This window comes from Prionailurus viverrinus, chromosome F1 (assembly GCF_022837055.1).
Source record: "Prionailurus viverrinus isolate Anna chromosome F1, UM_Priviv_1.0, whole genome shotgun sequence".
NCBI classification, from domain to species: domain Eukaryota; kingdom Metazoa; phylum Chordata; class Mammalia; order Carnivora; family Felidae; genus Prionailurus; species Prionailurus viverrinus.
This window is the reverse complement of record NC_062577.1, coordinates 45,592,010-45,611,434: the sequence shown is the minus strand read 5'-3', so window position 1 is coordinate 45,611,434 and position 19,425 is coordinate 45,592,010. Positions and strand designations below refer to the sequence as shown.

General features: G+C 35.3%; 2 protein-coding genes across 3 annotated transcripts in view; one reads left to right on the top strand and one right to left on the bottom strand.

The window, feature by feature from the left end:
• CDC73 (cell division cycle 73) overlaps positions 1 to 19,425 on the top strand; it is a 137,463-nt gene that overhangs the window by 58,856 nt on the left and 59,182 nt on the right. The window lies entirely within an intron of this gene.
• On the bottom strand, positions 893 to 9,709 carry B3GALT2 (beta-1,3-galactosyltransferase 2). The gene is made up of 2 exons (XM_047840235.1): positions 9,136 to 9,709; positions 893 to 4,502 (listed from the first exon to the last, which is right to left on the bottom strand). Exon 2 carries the CDS (start codon positions 4,376 to 4,378, stop codon positions 3,110 to 3,112), a length of 1,269 nt encoding a protein of 422 aa, XP_047696191.1. The 5' UTR covers positions 4,379 to 4,502; positions 9,136 to 9,709; the 3' UTR covers positions 893 to 3,109.

Here is a 19,425-nt window from a genome sequence, read left to right as displayed (position 1 = left end):
TAGGGTTTTCTAAGGTTTTGGCCACCAGATGTAAACGGTTGAAAAGAAGAAGAAGAAAAAAAGAGGGATCAGATTTCCTTTCTTTTCCCTTTCTCTATTTGCACCTAACATCAGGTGCCCCTCCAGTGTGAGAAAATGGTTATGAAGCCTTCCCTGGCAAAAGATGAAGAATAAGCAGAGAATAGTAGAATTAGAGGACAGGCCATTTTTGCTTAGCTCTTTAGATCTTACTGCAGGTGTCATATGTGAAATATACAGCAGAATAACATACTGGTTGAGAACATGGTCTTTAAGATGGAGTTTTGCTGCTTTTATTAGCTGTGTGATCTTAGGTATGTAACTTCTTTCATGAGTCTTTCTTTCCTGTCTCTTAGTGTCATTTGTAAGGATTCTGTGAGATCATGTGTGGAAAGTGGTGTAACACAGAACCAGGCATATAGTGTATGCTCTATCAGTAAATAGTTCCTGCTGCCATTGTTGCTATTATTGTCATAGGGGTTTTTGGTAATAGATATCAGTAAGATTCCAGTTGAGGTTATATGTGATTCTGCTGTATACTAAAAGGTGAGAAATTTAAATTATTTACTTGAATTAGACTTTCACTACCTATAATCTTGATCAAAACTAGTGTAACTATCAAAAGTTTTGGTATTTTTAATCTTCTAAAATATTTATTAACACTTTGAGCATAAAGATTACATAGTTGTTCCTGATTTTTTTCTTTGACCAAATGTAGTGCAAATAGAATTTAACATTATATTTTCATGTGTAATCATAATCACATAGTACTGGGCATGAATAAGGCACAGCTACTATTGGTGAGATGTTGAGATATTATAATATAAAAATTCATGTTTTCTGAAGAATTACTCTTGCATATTGAGAGTGGAAGGTCAAGAATAAATTAATAGAATATTTATTTTAAAATACAGATTTTCAGCAGCATTAGGAAACTTTATTATTTGATCGAGTTTTCTTTGAGAACTCTATGTTACCAGATTACTGTCACTTCTCAAGATAGTATTCTCAGGGATATTGAAATGATTTTAAATTGATGTGTAAGATAGGAGGGATTTAGTTGTCTGTTAAGAATTCTGTTTTTCAAAGTCAACTTTTTAAACTTGAATTTTTCCAGAAGAAAAATACTATCTTTTAAAGATCCTGCACTATAATCATAATTTAGGCAGATAGTGCTTGGGTTCTGTTTCTGGGTACATAATTGCGCATGCATACATGTACACACATATACCCTTTTTTAAAAAGACTTCTGAAGTAGAAATGAGACAATTACTCTACATTGAAGGAAAGATTACTTTTGTCTTTCCTGAAACTTACCTAATTTGGTATTATCCTCTTATGTGTGACTTTTATTTAATGAGTTTGGCATTTAGTAACTTTAGTGTTTTTATAATCATATAGAATAAATTAAGTGAGAAATGGACTTAACCAAGAGCTGGGATGTTATATAGCTTGGCTTTCAAAATTACTCTATGTAGAATAGAATACTTAAGACTACTGAATTGAAAATGGGAGATATATTCAGTATAAATAGAATGTAACATATTAAATAATAAGTACTTAAACAGTTTCTGTGATTCTGAACTTTAACAATTATTACAGTTCTGTTTTGGTACAATATCTCTTCAGAATAGAATCAAGGATAAAAATAATTGTCACTACAATTAGGATAAATAACATCTTCCTTAGATTTAGATCGTTAAATTTTACATACTTTTATGAATTAAAAACACTTTCAAACTTAGTGGGTTACTATTTCTTGATTTTAAACTTTGTAATGGAACCAAACAGAATTACTGTGAAAATATTTGTACTGTAACACTCAGTAAAGATTTTTTTGTTTACTTTTTTTTTTATTAAAAACTTGGTAAAAGTGCGTTGTATACATTGTCATCCTAGAATCAAGTGTTCATCAAACGTGTAGTTTTCCCCCATCCCTCCCAAAAAAGGTTTTAAATTGGTGACATGGAAGAGTTGTCGTCTACCAAATTAAAAACTGCAGGTTTGTAAACTTGGCACTCAGAGAAAGAAGTAGGTGCCATAAAATGATTAAGTATTGGCATGTGTACACCTGCTGTCAGGAAATAAACTTCCCATATGTTGCAGTTTGGCAGACATGCATCTTAAAAATGTATTGAATGAAACTGCTGCTGCACTCTTTATCCTGTATCTTTTTTCAACAGTACATTCTCTTTGTGCCTGCAATTACTTTTGCTTCAGTTGGAGGAACCTGTTGTATTTTTACAGATATCCTTGAAGTTAAGTGGTAGTACTCCTTAAGAGTGCAATAACTGATCTAATAGAATAACTCATTTAAATACTAGCTTGGCCCTTAACACCGACAAGGAAACAAACTGTCTATTTTGAAACATTTACTTTTTTTTTCTTATAAAAACTTGAGCCTGAGACACATTGATTTTTCACATTTTATCACATGTCAAAATAATTTTCCCCCAATATATGTATTAATAAAAGAAAATGAGTATCTCAATTGTTATTAAAAGGTAAATACTTAAATGAAAATTGCATTGATGAAACATCTGAACTTTATAAATGTGTTTATGGAGTAATTCAACTAAATCTTATTGCATGGAATATAGTTTTAGAACCCTAGAATAGTCAGGTCAGAAAATTTGTCCTTTGCACAATTACAAATTTTCCTTAAGATTGACAATAATGTTTTATTTACATTTAATTATATGTTAAAATGAAAAACTGTATCTAAAATGAGAAGGGTCTTTTGACTGTCTCCATTTCTTAAATTAAAATTTATGTGGAAAATATATGCAAATACATCTTATTGGCCCTTAACGTAAGCCTTGAACCATTGATGTGTGCATGCTTTTTATTGCATGTTAATACACAGAATCCCCTCATACAGTTTTTTTTTAATAGTTTCTTTTGGGATACCTTTTTTGTTATATAATGGTATTTTTAAGAATTACTTTCAGAAATTAAAAAAATATTTTTTGAATTTCTGTATGTGATGAATTTTAACTAAAACTTGTCCTATGGATGTAATCAGTTTTAACTATACATGCTTTTAGCAATATTTTACAGATTGCACATTTGAAAAAAAAAATTGTCTTTTCTAGTGTAATTTACGATGGCGATACCTGCCTGCCTTTTCTTTTGCTGCGTTGGCACAAGCGTTGTGCTTATTTTGTTGTAAATGGTTCCAGTATTTTATCAGTTCACTAGGCTGGAACTGATGAGAGGTAATTAGGTGGCTGTATTTACAGCTTGAATAAGAAACTCGCCAGTGATTGAACACAAACTCGTTGGGAGGGGGCACAGGATCAATTCTCAACTTGGCAAGACAGATCCCTACGTATACATCTTCCAAGTGCAAACGACGGATACTTAAAGAAACTTTAAAGATCTTCTCTGCCAGATCTCCAGAAAAAACATAACCAGTCCCAGAACAGAAGACAGGGTAGCGTTCACTTGGGTAGAGGTCTGGTGGCATGTACCACTTGCTCTCTTTGTTTCGATTGGGTGCGTATCCTCTCATTAGGTAACCAGTGAAGTAGTTATGTCTGGGAGGCAGGTCTGGCTTCAGTAACTTATGTATTAAATATTCAGTGTTGACAAACATGTCACTGTCAGTTTTCATAACATATGGAATATGTGGACAGTACGTTGCAACCCAGTTCATGCCCATTAGTGTTTTAATTGTCAAATTGTAGTATGTATCTAAATATTCCTGTTGGACTATATCATGATATTGTCTGCTTTCTTCCAGTATTGCACGTTGAAGGTAGCCATTTAACTTAATACTTACGCCCAGCAAAAAAATTCTTGTGATTTGGATACCAGGTGCTAGACTTTCATTGCCCCAAGTTTGCCGAATAGCTCTTCTAGCTTCTATTTGTCCAGGTTCTGCAGCTATTAGCAGTATTAAAAAAGGGCTCTTCTCTTGGCATTTTTCAGGTTCATTGATAATATATTTGAAATGGTATGAATTCGGATGTCCGATACCTTTTTCATTGTAAATACTTCCATTGGCACTAAGTGTATTCTCTAGCCCTGTAACTCCCTGTGGCGACAGGTCTGTGTTATTGGAGTTAGTTGCTGTTTGAGGCCTCAGAGTTTGAGGGACTGTTTCTTTCCAAATGTTCCGGAGGGAGCTGTGGTTTGTCTCACTTTTTGTAGAACGAAATCCTCGGAAAGTGTATGTTACAGGGTTTTCTTTAAATCCAGCTCTGCCTGGCAGCCAGTCATGATGATTGAAAAACAAAAACATAGCAAAAATAAACACTAGAGAAAGTACACCAATAAGATGGGTACGGAACAGAGACCTCTTGGCATTCCAGCTCATCTTTGCAAAGCAGCAGTGTCTTCTCCTCCACTGAAGCATGTTGTAAATATCCAGTAATGGGATATGAGATACTGGAGGCTGAAAATGTTTCCTTCTCCTGAATCAATACTTTTCTTTGGTAATCATTTTTTAATTCGGTCACGTTGTCTCCCATGCAGTCATTCTATAAAGATGAAGCATAAAAATTTAAAAAATGCAAAATATTATAGAACTGCCTGAAAAGAGACTTTGGATGTTAATAATATTAGGGCAAATAGGAGTTTTTAAGTTGTGAAAATATGATAACCCAGGGATGAAATTTATAGTTTGTTTATCCTTGGTAACATACAATCACTGGGAATAGGATGAGCACTTTAAAGAGAAAAGTGATGGATTAATTTTCTTCCACTTATTTCGTTGTCTGAGTAGTTCTGGTCATTTGTGCTTTTGACCTGAGTTAAAGATTTAAAAGTTGTATGCATGTAGAAGAGAACAATGTTCCTAGATTCCTGAGAGAGGCCACATAAGAAGGCCTGAGAGCAGATGGAAAATTTATTGGCATTAATTAAAATTGATTTGACATACCATTGGTGGTATGGTGCACAGTCAGCGGCCTTTTTTGTAAAACGGTCATGTATCAGTTGTGGGACAGACGGTGCAAGGTTGATTATGGCAGAGTTCTGTTAGTCACAGTACACTGCTTGGCATGTTTCCATTGGCCCCTACTGTGTTGAGAAAGTCAATGAGAAGATGCACCTGTCAAAATTAATTTTCAGGGTCCAGTAACTTCAGTACAGGATTTTAAGACTAATAAATGATGAACATTTTCAAATACTCTTTCTAATTTTAACCTTCCACTTCAAAGATGAGGTATTCAGGAGATCATAATCCTTACTTAGACTTAAGACTGAGTTTTAAAATATAGTAACTAATTATCTTTAATTATCTTTGGCCTTGGCAGAACACTCTCACATATCTCAGTTGAGTCTCCATGTTAGAATTAAACAAAGAACTACTTTGAACAATCCTTTCAGGTTTGTTACAAAATACAGGCACTAGGTACTATCATATCCAGCTGTTTAAAATTTTGAATTTTACAAAATGCATTTTAAAAGATTCTTGAGTTTTGCTGTGTTCTACATTTGTGTGTAGAGAATTTGTTACATTTTTAGGACTTCTGGTGGTGTGACACTCATTAAAGCCCTAGATTATTTTTCACTACTATTATTATTATTTTAATGTTTATTTGTTTTTGAGAGAGAGAGAAGAGAGAGAGAGAGAGAGAGAGAGCGAGCGAGAGAGCTTAAGCAGGAGAGGGGCAGAGAGAGAGAGAGATTGAGAGAGAGACGTGGAATCCGAAGCATTAAAGCCCTAGATTTTAAGATGTCAGTATGGGAGGTTCATTATTCTCCATATTAAAAACTGCTGGTGTTATCTTTTAGCAAGGTTTTTCGGTTCACAGCACAGATTTTTCATGGTTTTCAGTTTGTTCTTAGTTTTTCTAGATCAAGGAGTGGAGGTAGAGGTGGGTAAGGGGCTGTAGCTTGAATTCTATTTTTAAAGAGAAAACCCTTCTCAAGAAGGGGATTAATAATTTCAATTTCTTCAACTTTTTCTTATGAAAATTATTTCTTTAAGCAAAAGAAACTAGCCAATTTAAAATTTTAATTTAGAAGGATTTTGTTTATTTAAAATTCTGTACATACATACCTATGTGTTTGTTTAGCCTGTGATATTAAGAGATTCGTGCTTAATGCCAAATTTGTTTAACTTTGACATGAAACTTAATTATTTTGGGAAAATAATGGTAGTTACATGGAAGCCTTCATATAATTGAATAATTATAGTAAAACTCACGTATCAGGTGTATGAAGTACTTTGAAAATATTGATTGAAAGTGTTAAACATATATGAATGAAAGTACTATTCTAGTAAAAGCCACTAGGAGGAGCAAGTGGGTGGGAATTTGAACAAATTTCTAAAGTATAATACTAAAGGCGCCAGCTTTTGATAATTTTTAGTATCCGAAATTATGTAGTACTTTTAGAAGTTATGGTTCTCAAATGTAAAAAAAAATGTTTAATCATCCTGTGAGATACGGAAAAGTGATTCTTTTTTAAGTATGGAGGTTTAAAAACATAGAATCTATTTTGCTATTTATTAGAGTTTATTTACATGAATTTTAATTTCACATTGCTACAATAAAGACCAAGGCTGTTCACTGTACCAGCAAAACATAGCTGCTGTGAGCTAAACTGAAAATAGGCTGAGTGTTCTGATTTAGAAACTCAGTTTTTTCCTTCCTGTACTTGTTAATAGTTTGCCATTCTATTTAGACCAGGAAACTCTTTCTAATCTTTTATTTTCAAATGAAATATTTTATAAATAGCAATGGTTATTCCTCCACTCCGCATAGAAGCCAGTAGATATAAGGGTTAGGTGTATAAATTTAAAAGAAACAAAGTTGCTTTTTAAATTTATTTAGAAATCCATTGTAAACATTCCAAAGCTAAGTTAAATATGTCAACTTTTTGTTGATATGTGCTTGATATCTGGTTGAAGTCCAATCATTTACATCTTTTAAAAGTATAAATTTGATGGTTTGAGAAGCAATACATACTAGGTCAGATTTTTGAATAAATGACTGAAGAAATGAAGATAAATATCATAGTAATAAACTAATATTTTTATGAAAGCAACATACCTGAAGTGATATCTCTGAAGTATTTCCATGTTACAGAAAACAGCATATTGTTATATAGTATAATCTAGCATAAATACATAGTTTATGGTCCTATATGATTTTGTAGCAATAAGTGATAGAGATGCATCTTAAGTTAAATTCATGACTTAATATTTGTAAATATTAAGCTTCCCAGGCTTAAAATCCATATACACTCATTTGGTAATCTCCCATTGATAAATAAAGTATATGTGTCTAGCTTTAAAAATTTCTTTATGGAAAGTTTCTCAGGCATTCATCATAATTTCTCTGTTAAAAAGAAAGATTAAAGTAACTGTTCCTCCTTTTTATTAAATGTCTAAATTACTCTCCAGTTATTGCCTGTTATATATTCTTAAAAAGTGGGAACATGACAAGAAAGTTAAAATATTTTTGTCAATCTAAATAGTTTCACACTTCTGCATTTTCAGCATAGAAGTACCTTTGATTTAGCTCTTAGGGTTTTTTATGATAATTTTTTCAAGTTATTAATGTATACTTACATATTATGAATTGTAGTACATGGAGAGAATGTTGCTGTGAAATGTTCAGTTACTTCTCACATGCTTGCACTCTCTCTCTTACACACACACACACACACACACACACACTTTTTATCGTTTGTCTTTAAAAAGTGTTGATATCTAGTTTATTGGAACAGTCCTAGATTAAGTGGTGCTTGAATAAAAAAATTCTATACTTTTGTTTTGAGATCTAGTTTATAAAAGTGTTTAATTGGTGTTGTTAACATTAACAGAAAAAGCACTAAGAGAGACTTGAGATTTTTACAGCTGTATTTTTTTATTTAATACCATCTGATTTCATTCTATAGTGGAATAAAAATTCATGGTATGACAGAGTTGATGTTGAGATGTAATAATAATAGGGCTTGATAAACTTGTTTAATCTTAATTTTAGAATAGAATGCTTACATATGTCTTTAAAATATTTGCCTTTTGTGATTATTAAATAATAGGTTATTGAGTTGTATTGTGAGATTGAGCAAATATCAGGTTCTCTAGTAGATTGTAAAAAATATTTGAAATATATTTGAGCTCCTGACCCATGAGTTGCTCTTCTGTGATTGTTGTTTAAATAGTTTATTAGATTTATTTCTGCCCTGCACATACATACCATGATGGTAGTTCATTAGCACATATTAATAGCCTAGAAGCACAGTAGCTACATTTATATTTAATTTTTTGTCCTTGTATTGCTGTTCATGAATATTTTTATATCAGGTTATTTTCACATTATGTTTTGAATTTCACTGAAAAATTATCACCAAGGACAAATCTTATATTTGATCATTTAGAATGAGTTGCTTAAAATGAAAGTTCACTGTTTCAAGTGGGGGAATTTTTAGCAACTATTGCTGTTTCTTTGTTTAAAGTTGTATTCATGGACACGGTAATAACATGCAGATCTGCTGTGGTGGTGTTCTGTGCATAAAACTCACACTGCCTTGTGTGATCCTGTGCAAATGCTTTCCTTTTAATATTCTTACAGCTCGAGAGTAAGATTTGTTGATACTCTCTTAGATTGTGTTTGTTGTCTTTATTTAGGGAGATGGATCTGGGATAATTTTGTTAGTAAAAGCTGTTATATGTTAATAATTTGTTTGAAAAGGACTTTGGAAAAAAGCTCCTAATATTAAGATCATCTTTGATACTATTTAATGTAATTTCACTGCATTGTCTCTTTGATAGCCATTTTTAAGAGATCACTTTATTTTACTGGATAAGAATTCATTTTGACCTAATTTGGTAGAGGCTTGCTATGTTTTCTTTAGAGGGCTAGTTTTTTTCTTTTTAAGTTTAATTTTTCAGAGAATCCTTTAAGCACATCTTGATACTATTTGCCTGTTCTCTTTTATACATCCATAATCTGTAATTACTCCAGGCTACATAATTACTTGAATATAGCAATGACAGTTTTAACAATGACAGATTTTAAAATCATATATCTAGAAACCCTTTCATAGTTTTCAAGGACGGTGAACAGGATGAACTTGTTTATCAGATATTAGTGCCTCCAGGGCTATAAAAAGGTAGCAGACATTTAAATGAATATTACACACAAGATATCGACATACCTTCCTTGGTCAGGCCATTTATGTGGAGAGGATTATGCCCACTGAAAATACTTTTGGCACGCCATCACTTCAGCAAAAAAGATGCTATCGAACATGCGCACATCCCCCAATAGTCTGCCTCCTGCGATTGCTTTTCACAGTATCCAAAGTGTCCATCTGTCTCCTTGTCTTCGAGTTACCCTCCTTGTTCATATGGGTCCTAGTCTTCTGAGATTTTTCCTTTCTTTCATTTTCTTTCTCTTTCTTTAAACAAAAGAGCTGTAGTTGTCCGGTCTATTCGGAGCACTGTTGACTCTTGCCGACAGTTGATGCATTGAAGCTTTTTACATCTGCTGTTTTCCTGGCCGGACAATGCAGTGCTGTATTCTCTTCTCAGTATCCATATTTCTAGTAATAACACTGAGCTGCAATGTAAAGCAGCCGGAGCTAGAATGTAGTGCTCCGATTGTATTGGAATAGAATAGGATTTAACTCTCTTTCGTTGTTGCCTGGCAGCTGCAGGAAGGATTTTGAGCAGTTTTACTGGGGTTTTAGTCTATAATATGAAATCCACAGTTCCTCAGCTGCTGCACAGGCAGGCAGCAGTTTAAATGTGGGCTTGACAGATGCTCTCTCTGACAGAGCAGAATTTAACGTCACTGCTTGGCTGAATCCCACGTGATTGTTTGCATTCATTTTGACTAAAAACCTAAGGTAGGGAGAAGCTTAGAGATTTTGCTTCTGTGAGATAAATTATATATATTCAGTGTAAGTATAGTGGTGAGTGCATAATATGAAAATGGGATGATTATGAAATGGTTATAATTTTATTTTTTCCTTTTTTTTTTAACTTTATGCTTAAGCACAGGCTTTCTAAATGTTTTCAGTGTTAGATGTTGGTTTTCATGTTTCTTACATGGTTTTATAGGACATAAGCAATATAAGCTTTTATAAAATGTAACTTGGTGCAATTTAACCCCTTCAGTGCACTTCTTCCTTTGAAGTTTATTTTCTCAAATTATTCCAATTTTACTAATATCTAGAAAAGACTTAGACCATTTATTTTTTATACCACTACGCCCAATTTTCTGGAGTTTATAAATCAGCTTGAGTGGATTGCTTTAATGATGCATGATGTGACATAGCCCACCTCTTTTTTGCTATTATGTGGTTTCCAGTGTTCTTGAAGGCAGCAAAACTTTATTTTTAATTACTTTTTAATGTGAGCATTTATTTTTTTATTTTTTATTTTCTTTAAAATTACATGTATGATAGAATTCAATAAAATGATGCAGTGGATACAGCACACTTGTACAGGATCTTGGTGGATAATGAGGTTTAACTAATCATATTTACTTGTCCAAATATTTCAAGATTGTTTAGTAACTTGCCTCCAAGAAGATTTTTTAGTAAGCACTAGATACTTATTCTGAAATATTTCTTTGTATGGTTAGTCTCCTGGGCACCTTGCTTTTTTTCTGCAGAATACTGGGGCATGGTCTTTTTTTTTTTTTTAAATAGCCTGAATTATCAGTTTTTCCTGAGACTTGAGGGACATTAACTCCTAAAAATTTATCGTTTTAGAACCTAAGCTATATATTTGTAGTCATAAATATGCTTTATCCCACCTGTCTTCCTCAGTTAAGTCTGTTACCTTTCTCTATTATTTTTGTCCTATTTTTTTTTTTCTTGGAAGGCAGGAGGTTTATTTTATACGGCTGGGCTCAGAGGAGATACTTCTCCAGAGATCTGAGATGCAAGCACAAGTATGGGGGACAATTTATAGTCCGTTGCTTCTGCATTCTGCATTAGTAGTAATTTGGTGCACACAGCAAGCAGGGCAGGAAGAAGAACCTGGAAGAGGAGTCTCTAAGCTAGGAACTAGAGCTTATATCAGTCCCGTAGGCCATGTTATGGTGCATAACTTTACTTATTTTCTCAATATTCCCCTCTTTGACTCCTCTTTCAAAAATCTTTTTAGTAGGCATCACCCTTTGGCTCTAGGGGTTGGTACTCTTGGATGGCTAAGATGCGTGTTGCAGTTTGGTGAGCAGTGGTGTTTGCAGTGAAGCGTACCAAGGTGTTTAGAATATAGGGGCCGGTGGTCACAAGTAAAATTTTGGAAAGGAGGACTCCTGCCAGGGCAGGGAGCCAGGATGTCCAGTTTGTGGGGCATCCTCTATTAGTCCAATGTAAGGAGCAAGGTCAGGGTTATGACCCTGGTAAGGAGCAAGGGTTTGCAGAGTTGCATCTGAGCACCTGGACTTGGTTCACACACTGATTCCTCAAGCTTCTGCTGTGTGCAGGCCAGCCAGCTTCCGGGGTAGAGCTGGAGTAGGGCTGAAGATCCCAGGGGCCAGCGTCTTTTTGAGGGTCAGCTTGAGCGGGTTGACTAGGTCTGAGTCACTTCACCAGGTTGAGGACTCTTCCAAGTTGGCCGCCTTAATTCTGGAGTGATGGACCCATGGGGTCTTATTATTATCCCCACAGAATAATGACCATAGAAGATTGTCTATACATGAAATACTGTGACAATTTTTCTGTAGTTTACCTCAAGTTGTCTAGTTTAGGCAAACAACAAACATTTAAAGACAGAACTAGAATTTAAATCTATAATGGTGCATTGTTGAAACACAGTTTTTTCTCTCTAAAATCCCCCATTTCCAGAGATAGCCAAATCAAGACCAATGCATTTGTAGAACAAGTCCAGTCTTAACAAAACCTGGCCTAATTATTTACATAAGCTCAGCAAGAATAGCTATTGATCGTGAGGATCTTTTAAAGTTTGCTTTGCTAGAACCTTTTATAAGGAATCTCCAGATTGAACTTTTAGTAGTCTCTCCAGGCCAGAAGCCTAGCCAAATACTTGTCATCAGACAGGCCTCCAGTACCTGTAGAATTGGGTGAATTCCTCTTCACGAGGTCCCCAAGATATTCTGAGGTTCTTGCACCTTCCAGGAAGTGACCTTCTTTACTCACCTGGTGTGGCTGCTGGGAACTCTGTAAGCGAGGTATTCAGCCAACATTTCCAAGGGGCTTTATGACTCCACGTTTCATAAAGCCAGCCTTAGTTCCTTAAAGCTGTCTGGTCATATCTGAGTCTATGAATGTCACTCACAAATATGACATTCCAGTCAAGGCCTTGGTAAAATAACCAGTATTTCCAATGGTGACCTGTTACAAGATGAACAGATTCTTATTGAACTTATGCAAACAATTGTAATTGCCATGAAAGAAAGAATACTCACTGAGAGTTTTTGTATTTCAGAGGGTTTAGGTAGAGAGAAAAGATAAATGCTTCAGTTTACAAATGAATACTTTATGACATTTCTGTGTATCATCTTAAGAGAAAGTTTCCTTAATCCGGAAGAGCAAACGTTTTCATTTAGTCCCATGTTCCTAATTCTTGTTCAGTTTGAATGCAGCTTTTTAGTTCTGGAAATCTTTCAAATACCTGTATTTGTCCTCAAATTCCTTTTTACAAATCTAAATGACAAAAATCTCAGAAATAGACATTGGTCATTATGATGCAGTTGACAAAGAAATTTGGTTATTTCTGTGACACGTAACACTTCAAGTAATTAGTTAACAGCATTTACCAGTGCAGTACAACCTAAGGTTTATTACCATTGTGTGACAGTGCTTTTCCAAGCAACTTAGCATCCCAAATAAAAGGGCCTAATTGGTCAAAAAGACTTCATTTAAAACTGTATTTATTATAGCATTATATAGTTGTTAGCAAAATCTAGCTCCTTTAACACTGAGAAGTTTTAACTAAGCAGTCAAAGACCTGATACAAATGAAACCTAAAGCTTTGGTTTTCCTGGCAGTCAAAAGAGAAGAAAACCTTTGTTTACATTGTCTTCAACAGTCAAAGAAAACTTTGTCTTTTGAAGAGAGAGAAAAGCAGAATTTCAGCCTCATACCAGTGTACTTTTAAAATTCCATGCATCTCAACCTTAGTCCATCCTGAGCACACATAAAATTACTTACCAAAGATTTTCCTGCACGAACCTTTTACAACTTTCCTTTGCCTTCAAACTTTGTCCCCAAACCATTTCTCTCCAAATAGCCAGTCTCAATTAGGACAAAATTATTTTCTTTTACCCTCAATAAAAGATGTGTCTTGCATACCTCCTACTTTCCTACATACAGGGTTGGTACACTTCAGATGGTAAATTCACGAACCTATTAAGCACAATGCATGTTTTCCAATAGGTCCAAATAGCCTTAGTTTCTCTGCAATAAGAAGTTAAAAACACAAACCTATGTTCAGTAATCAAAGCTTTAGCACTGCGTCATGCAATCAAAACTTTAAAGTTTCAGGTTACCAATTTGAAAGATATCTTAGCAATTACCCATGAAAAGTTTGGGATAGACAAAATTAACTATCATTTTAAGTCATCTTTTTGCTAACAAATTGCAGCAGAGATAACATGAGGTTATTTGATCTTTAGTCAACCTTGGTAGAATGGAAGTTTCATATTTAATGCTGATAACTTTAAAGACAGAGCCAACAAACTTAAATTAGTTTCACTTGCGTCCACTTAAAAGTCAATCAGTCTTTCCCCATTGTCAATTTTCACCTGGGACACCAGTGGAGGTTTCTGAAGTGGGTGGTCCAAGGGAGTGCACTTTGCTCCGTGACCTCGAGGGTGGGAGGAGGAGCCAGTGGTACCTGAGGCACTGAGGATGGTATAGGAACCAGTTATGTGGACCGCACGCAAGTTGGCACAGAAACAGGAGGGGAGGGGAAGGCAGAAGAGGCAAGGTGCCAGCAGAAGGCAGAGAAGGAAAACCCGATTGAAAACCTTAGCTCAGACAGAGGAGCAGACGCCATGTTTTTTTCACCAAAGTGGAAATACGGAGTCCACATCAGGCCAGTGAAGACCTGGAATTTCCCCAAAACAAATAGAGTTTCAGCAACTGCTTGAGAATATTCCTTAAAGTCCCCATCCCGAGGTAGACTAACCACAGTTGGCTCCAATTATAGCTGTTAACCCGGGAAATGAATGAGGGAGAAGCCCTCACATCTTAGGCAGAGGAACAGAGAGAGAGTCAATGTCCTCTTCAATCTGATTCTATCTCGGCCAAACCAATAAGGCCCCCTTCTCAAGGTTCCTTCTGATAACGGCTGGGTTTTGGAGGCCCCTTCCGATTCGGGCACTCATTCTTTTCCCTTTTCCTTGTAGTAGACACATTGGTATTTTGCTAAGGGGGGGCTCTGGGCTTCCCCCCTTTTGGCGGCTGGACCTTCCCCATCCCGATGCCGCCATAGACTGTATGCTATTCACCACAGAATCACCCACGGGCTCACTCAGGCACCGTGGGCTTTTGGAAACCTTAAGGGTGCCCGTCTGTGGAGCCACAGAATCGAACTTGGCAGGCGAGCCAGACAGAGTCACACATTGACACTCACACACACACCAGAGGTTATTACATTCCCTCCCACAGAATTCCTGTAAGACATCTGAGGTCTGTCTCCGGGGAGTGATCAGGTTCCTCTTCCACTCTTGCCAGTGGCCTCACTAGATTGGGGCCCCGGACTTACTGGTTCTGACGTCGGGTCCAGGTCCTCACCTGCCAAGTCTCCTTGAGTCCAGAGGGGACAGCGGAATGGGGCCGGCCCTAGGCAACCGAGCAGGAGACTGCCGAAATTCAGGCAGGGCGCGCCTTCTCCCTTGCAATTCCTCATTCTGTCACCCCTCGCCCCTCTCCCAAACCGGTGGCAACAGTGGGCCAGGGCAGTTGGGTTTCCCAGTCAGGGAACCAAATATGTTATGGAACCAGGCTGGAACGCTGGTGGAAAAGCCAAGCGGCACTCAGAGATCTTGGAAGCCCACCGGTGGGCTCAGAGGAGATCCTTCTCCAGAGATCCTGAGCCTGTCCTATTTTTTAGTGTAGCTGATGACATGTGTTTGGTACTTGTAGGAATCTCCTCTGACTTTTTTAAGGAGTATTTGCAACTTTGCCAGAAATGCTAGAAGGAATGTTAAAGAGTTTTATAAATGGGAAGCCTAAGGCCTAGAGCTTTGGCTTTTCCTAGTTAAATATGAAGGAGAAAATTGAAAGCCAGGCTTTTATTTTAGTTCCTATGTCCACTCATTACATGCTCACTACTTTTTTTTTTTTTTTTTTACTTAAATGTAGGTAGCAGAATAAGGCTTAAGTGCCTACTTAAAATAATGTATTTTACACGAGTGGAAGTGGATTTTAGAAGATCAGTATTGTATTTATCAGTAATTCCTTACATAGGATTTGACTATGCAGCTAGCAGCAGTGACTATTATTTACCCAAAATCAGATCACATGCTAAGCCTACCTAAATTGTTAGGTAAAAGAATTTTTTTTCCTCATAGTAGTTTTAGTATCAGAATACCCATTTTAAAGATGAGGAGACAGTGCTTAGAGTTGTAAAATAGTTATCCCAGATACCAGCTAATTAGTGATAAGAGAGTCCAGCTGGGAATTAAAGCAAGATTATGTAAGTCTTTATGCAGTGTTCTTAACCATTATACTGTATAACATTGGAGAAATTGTGGGGAGTTTTTTATAGGAGTGGCACAGCATACCCAGAAATCATTCATAGAATTATAAATGGATGTTGGTTTATATTTTCACTTACCAGATACATATTGATAAAACTACTTTTTGCCAATATATGTAGTTAGGCACAGTTTATTAAATATTAGGGAGACAGAGTCTTAGACATATTCCCTATCTTTTCTCTAGGAAGGATAAGACAATTATTTTTGCTACTTCTTTTGATTTGACTCTTTTTTGGTGTCCCATTGAATTTATTATAGATCTTGATTATTAAGAGAGCGTTATTAGATAACCTACTGGTTAATGGTTCTCCCAGTACTGATTGGAGCCCCTGAATTCCCAGCAGACTGTTGTTTCAGTTATGCTTGCTAAGGGTTAATGTAGCAAAAGAGACTCCTAGAAACTAATAAAAAGGTGCCTGTGTACTTAATCAGAATGTACTTTAAACTTTAGGTACACCTGCCATCAGTTTCTTAAGTTTAAATTAAACTAGCTAAGCACTTTACATAAAGTACAGAAAAACAGCAGACATGAGATAAAAGTTCCTTTAGTGACTTTTTCTAGCAACCTGCATGTTTCCAGCCAAGAGAAACTGTAAAAATCTTATGACAGGCAAGCTTGTAGAAGTTCTTTCTTTAGTCTAGTTTCTTTTAACATCTGAATTCTATGGTTAAACTTTCTCAGTAAATGTGACATGTTCTTTGTCACACTCAGCAAACTGGCAGCTATTTTATTAAGTTTTATAGTCATAAATGCCTTGTAATTTTTACTTCCATAGGTCTACTTTTTAATCTTGTAACACATCCCTGATGGAAGAAGTAGGCTGTTATTACTCTGTTTTGGCCAGAACTGTCCAGGTTTTTTTTGTTGTTGTTTTGTTTTTTGTTTTGTTTTGTTTGGATTTTCCTGGGCATGTCTACAGTAGTTCTCTAGGAGACAGAATTTAAAGACAGGATTTGCAGTGCCTCCTGACTCTTAATTTCTATTGAGTACAGAAGTAATTGTTACTTTATTCATGTGGTTAGTAGCTTTTGAGTTATTATTACATGATAAAATAGGTATAGATTTGCTCACTGATAGTAAAGATAAGTCATTTCATGGAATTCTACTTTCTGTATAAATTCAACTAAATGTCCTTGGTAAAAAGAATGAGGGAGAGGGGTGCTGGGGTGGCTCAATCGGTAAGCGTCCAACTCTTGGTTTCGGCTCAGGTCATGATCTCATGGTTTTTGTGAGTTCAAGCCCTGCATTGAGCTCTGGGCTGGCAGCAGGGAGCCTGCATGGGATTCTCTGTCTCCTCTCTCTCTGCCCTTGCCCTACTTGTGCTCTCTCTCTCAAAATAAATAAACTTAAAAAAAAAAATGAAGAAAAGGGAGTGGGGGGTAACAATTCAACCATGGCAAGGTGATTCACTGAGAATGAGCAAATATCCTTGAATCATTTGAGAAGAGGAGACATGAATCTGGTTTTCCCTACATTGGTCTTCATTCCTGTTTGTACTTTAGCATGAGGAATTGGCCCCTAAAAGCCAGCGAGTTTTTTTATTTTCAGCCAGTGCTCACATGAAGAACTAGTTCTTTTTTTCCAATGTTGGAGAAAAATCTTAATGTTTTGGATCATGTGTAATTTCCACCATAGTACTCTGAAAAATGCCATTTGACATAGTTATTTAGAGACCAGTTTTAGTTTTAATTGAGATCAGTCAACAGTTCTGCACAGTAATGTTTGCTTGAGGTTTATATCTTTTGACTTAAAGTCAGTTGAAATCTTTTTCATTATATATAAGATATGGACAAATGGTATATTTTTGGATTTTTTTATTAGTAAGTAGTTTTCTCTTTTTGAAGAAAAATTAACTGTGTTCATTAAGAGTTTATAATTTTCCTTTGAAGTCAATAGATGATTTATGAACCAGTTTTACTTTTCTTTGAACCTACAAAGCAGGAATTAGCCTGATTGTAAATTAGCAATCTCAGAATGACCACAAGTGTCAGTGTTTGCCTGCCTTATTCTTCTTCAGTTTTCACTAACTTGTGCAGCAAATATTCATACTGCCTAAGAATTTCTTTTGACTTGAAAGCAGAGCCAAATTTAAGGGTCACTTTTAGAACTAATTATCAATATCCTTATAGTTTTAATTTATACAAACTGTTAATGATCCTAAGGGAAAAGATAAGCATGAAAATCAGTAGTAGTTTATATTATGCTTGTATATTCTTCAGTTTCTTAGTAGTATAGCTATTTCAGTTAAGCATAAATCAGCTGGCTTCTTACAATTGTTATTTGACGCACGGGAGATGCTCTTGTTTAGAGCTTTGGTTGTCAATGGAGAAATAATACTTCCTAGGTGGTATTCTAGAAATATTTTTGGTTGACAAAATAATTGAAGTGCATTTAGTGAGTGAGGCCAGGGAAGGAGGTCTGTAGTGGGTGGTACAATTTTAAATGAACCTAGAACATAATTGAAATGCAAAGTATATTTTGTAAAGTTTTAACATTAAGCATTGAATTTCCCTAAGTATACAGCCACAGTGTATATTGAAGATTGTATTCAACTTTGTTCTGAACTTGGCCATTTTGAAAAATCCTGTTGCCTGTGGCTGTGATGCTTATAGTAGTTGACTTAACCAGTAGAGTATACCAGTTGTGGACATGTGTGATTGTTACATTCACTGTGATTTTTTGAATGGGTACTAGTATTTGATTAATTCATAATGTCTTCTGGTGTAATTTCTGAGATTCACATTGAAATGCTTGTGCTTATCATAAATTTCTTATAAAATTTCATTTTTGTGTTAGGATATTGATTTTCATTACATTACATACATAGGTTGCTTATATTGTGCATTTCATTTCAGATTGTTAGAGGATCAATGTGTAATATTTCTCACACAAAGGAGACATATTGAGTTTGATAGGGGTGTGAAGCTCACTAGGTCAGCATCTTTGAATAAGTTATTTCAAGCATCTTAATCCTTACAACTGAATACATGGATAGTATTTAAAAATTTAAACACTATTAATTCATTACAAAGTATAACAAACAATTTGTAAGTTCAAGTAGATGTAGTATGTTGAAACTTAAAACTGCTTAAACTTCACAAAGAAGCATAATTATTCACATATGAATTATTAGTATCAGAAAATACTTTTTATTTAATAGCTTCAGTAGTTAAGGAAAGAAAGCAAAAAGTTACAAGTAAGTAAATAGAATGTTTTTCCCAAAGGGCTTTTTTGAGAAGAGCTGGGAGCGTAAATATACTTAATTCTAAATTCATGGAGCTCTCTTCAGAGTGATTGTTTATGATCTGATTGGAAATAGGAACTTTAGTATAAAGAAACTTTGCAAAGCAGAAAAGAGGCAGGCAAAGGTTATAGGATTAGGAAGGGGTAATGTTTAACTTTAGGGTTTGATTTTCTTCCCCTTCTTCAGGTTCTTAGAAGATACCTAAAGGATTCACTTATATTCAGTAAATACTTCGAGAATTTTTTATATGCAAGCTACAGGGGGGGATATAAGATATGTCATTAGGTTCCTTTTATTGAAGGAATTGATAGAGCTAATGGATACGTAGGTTATTATATAGATAACAAAATAACTGAAAGAAAATATTATATAGTTAAGTTTTTTTCAAAAACCATTTGAAATTGTTTTATGCAATTCATTGTGGCATCCCTCAGTTTCACTCTTTTGATACTTTTGATCTTCCCAGTTGTGGTTGGTTTGCATTACATTTTTATCTTCTTAATTTTTCATGCTTTTCT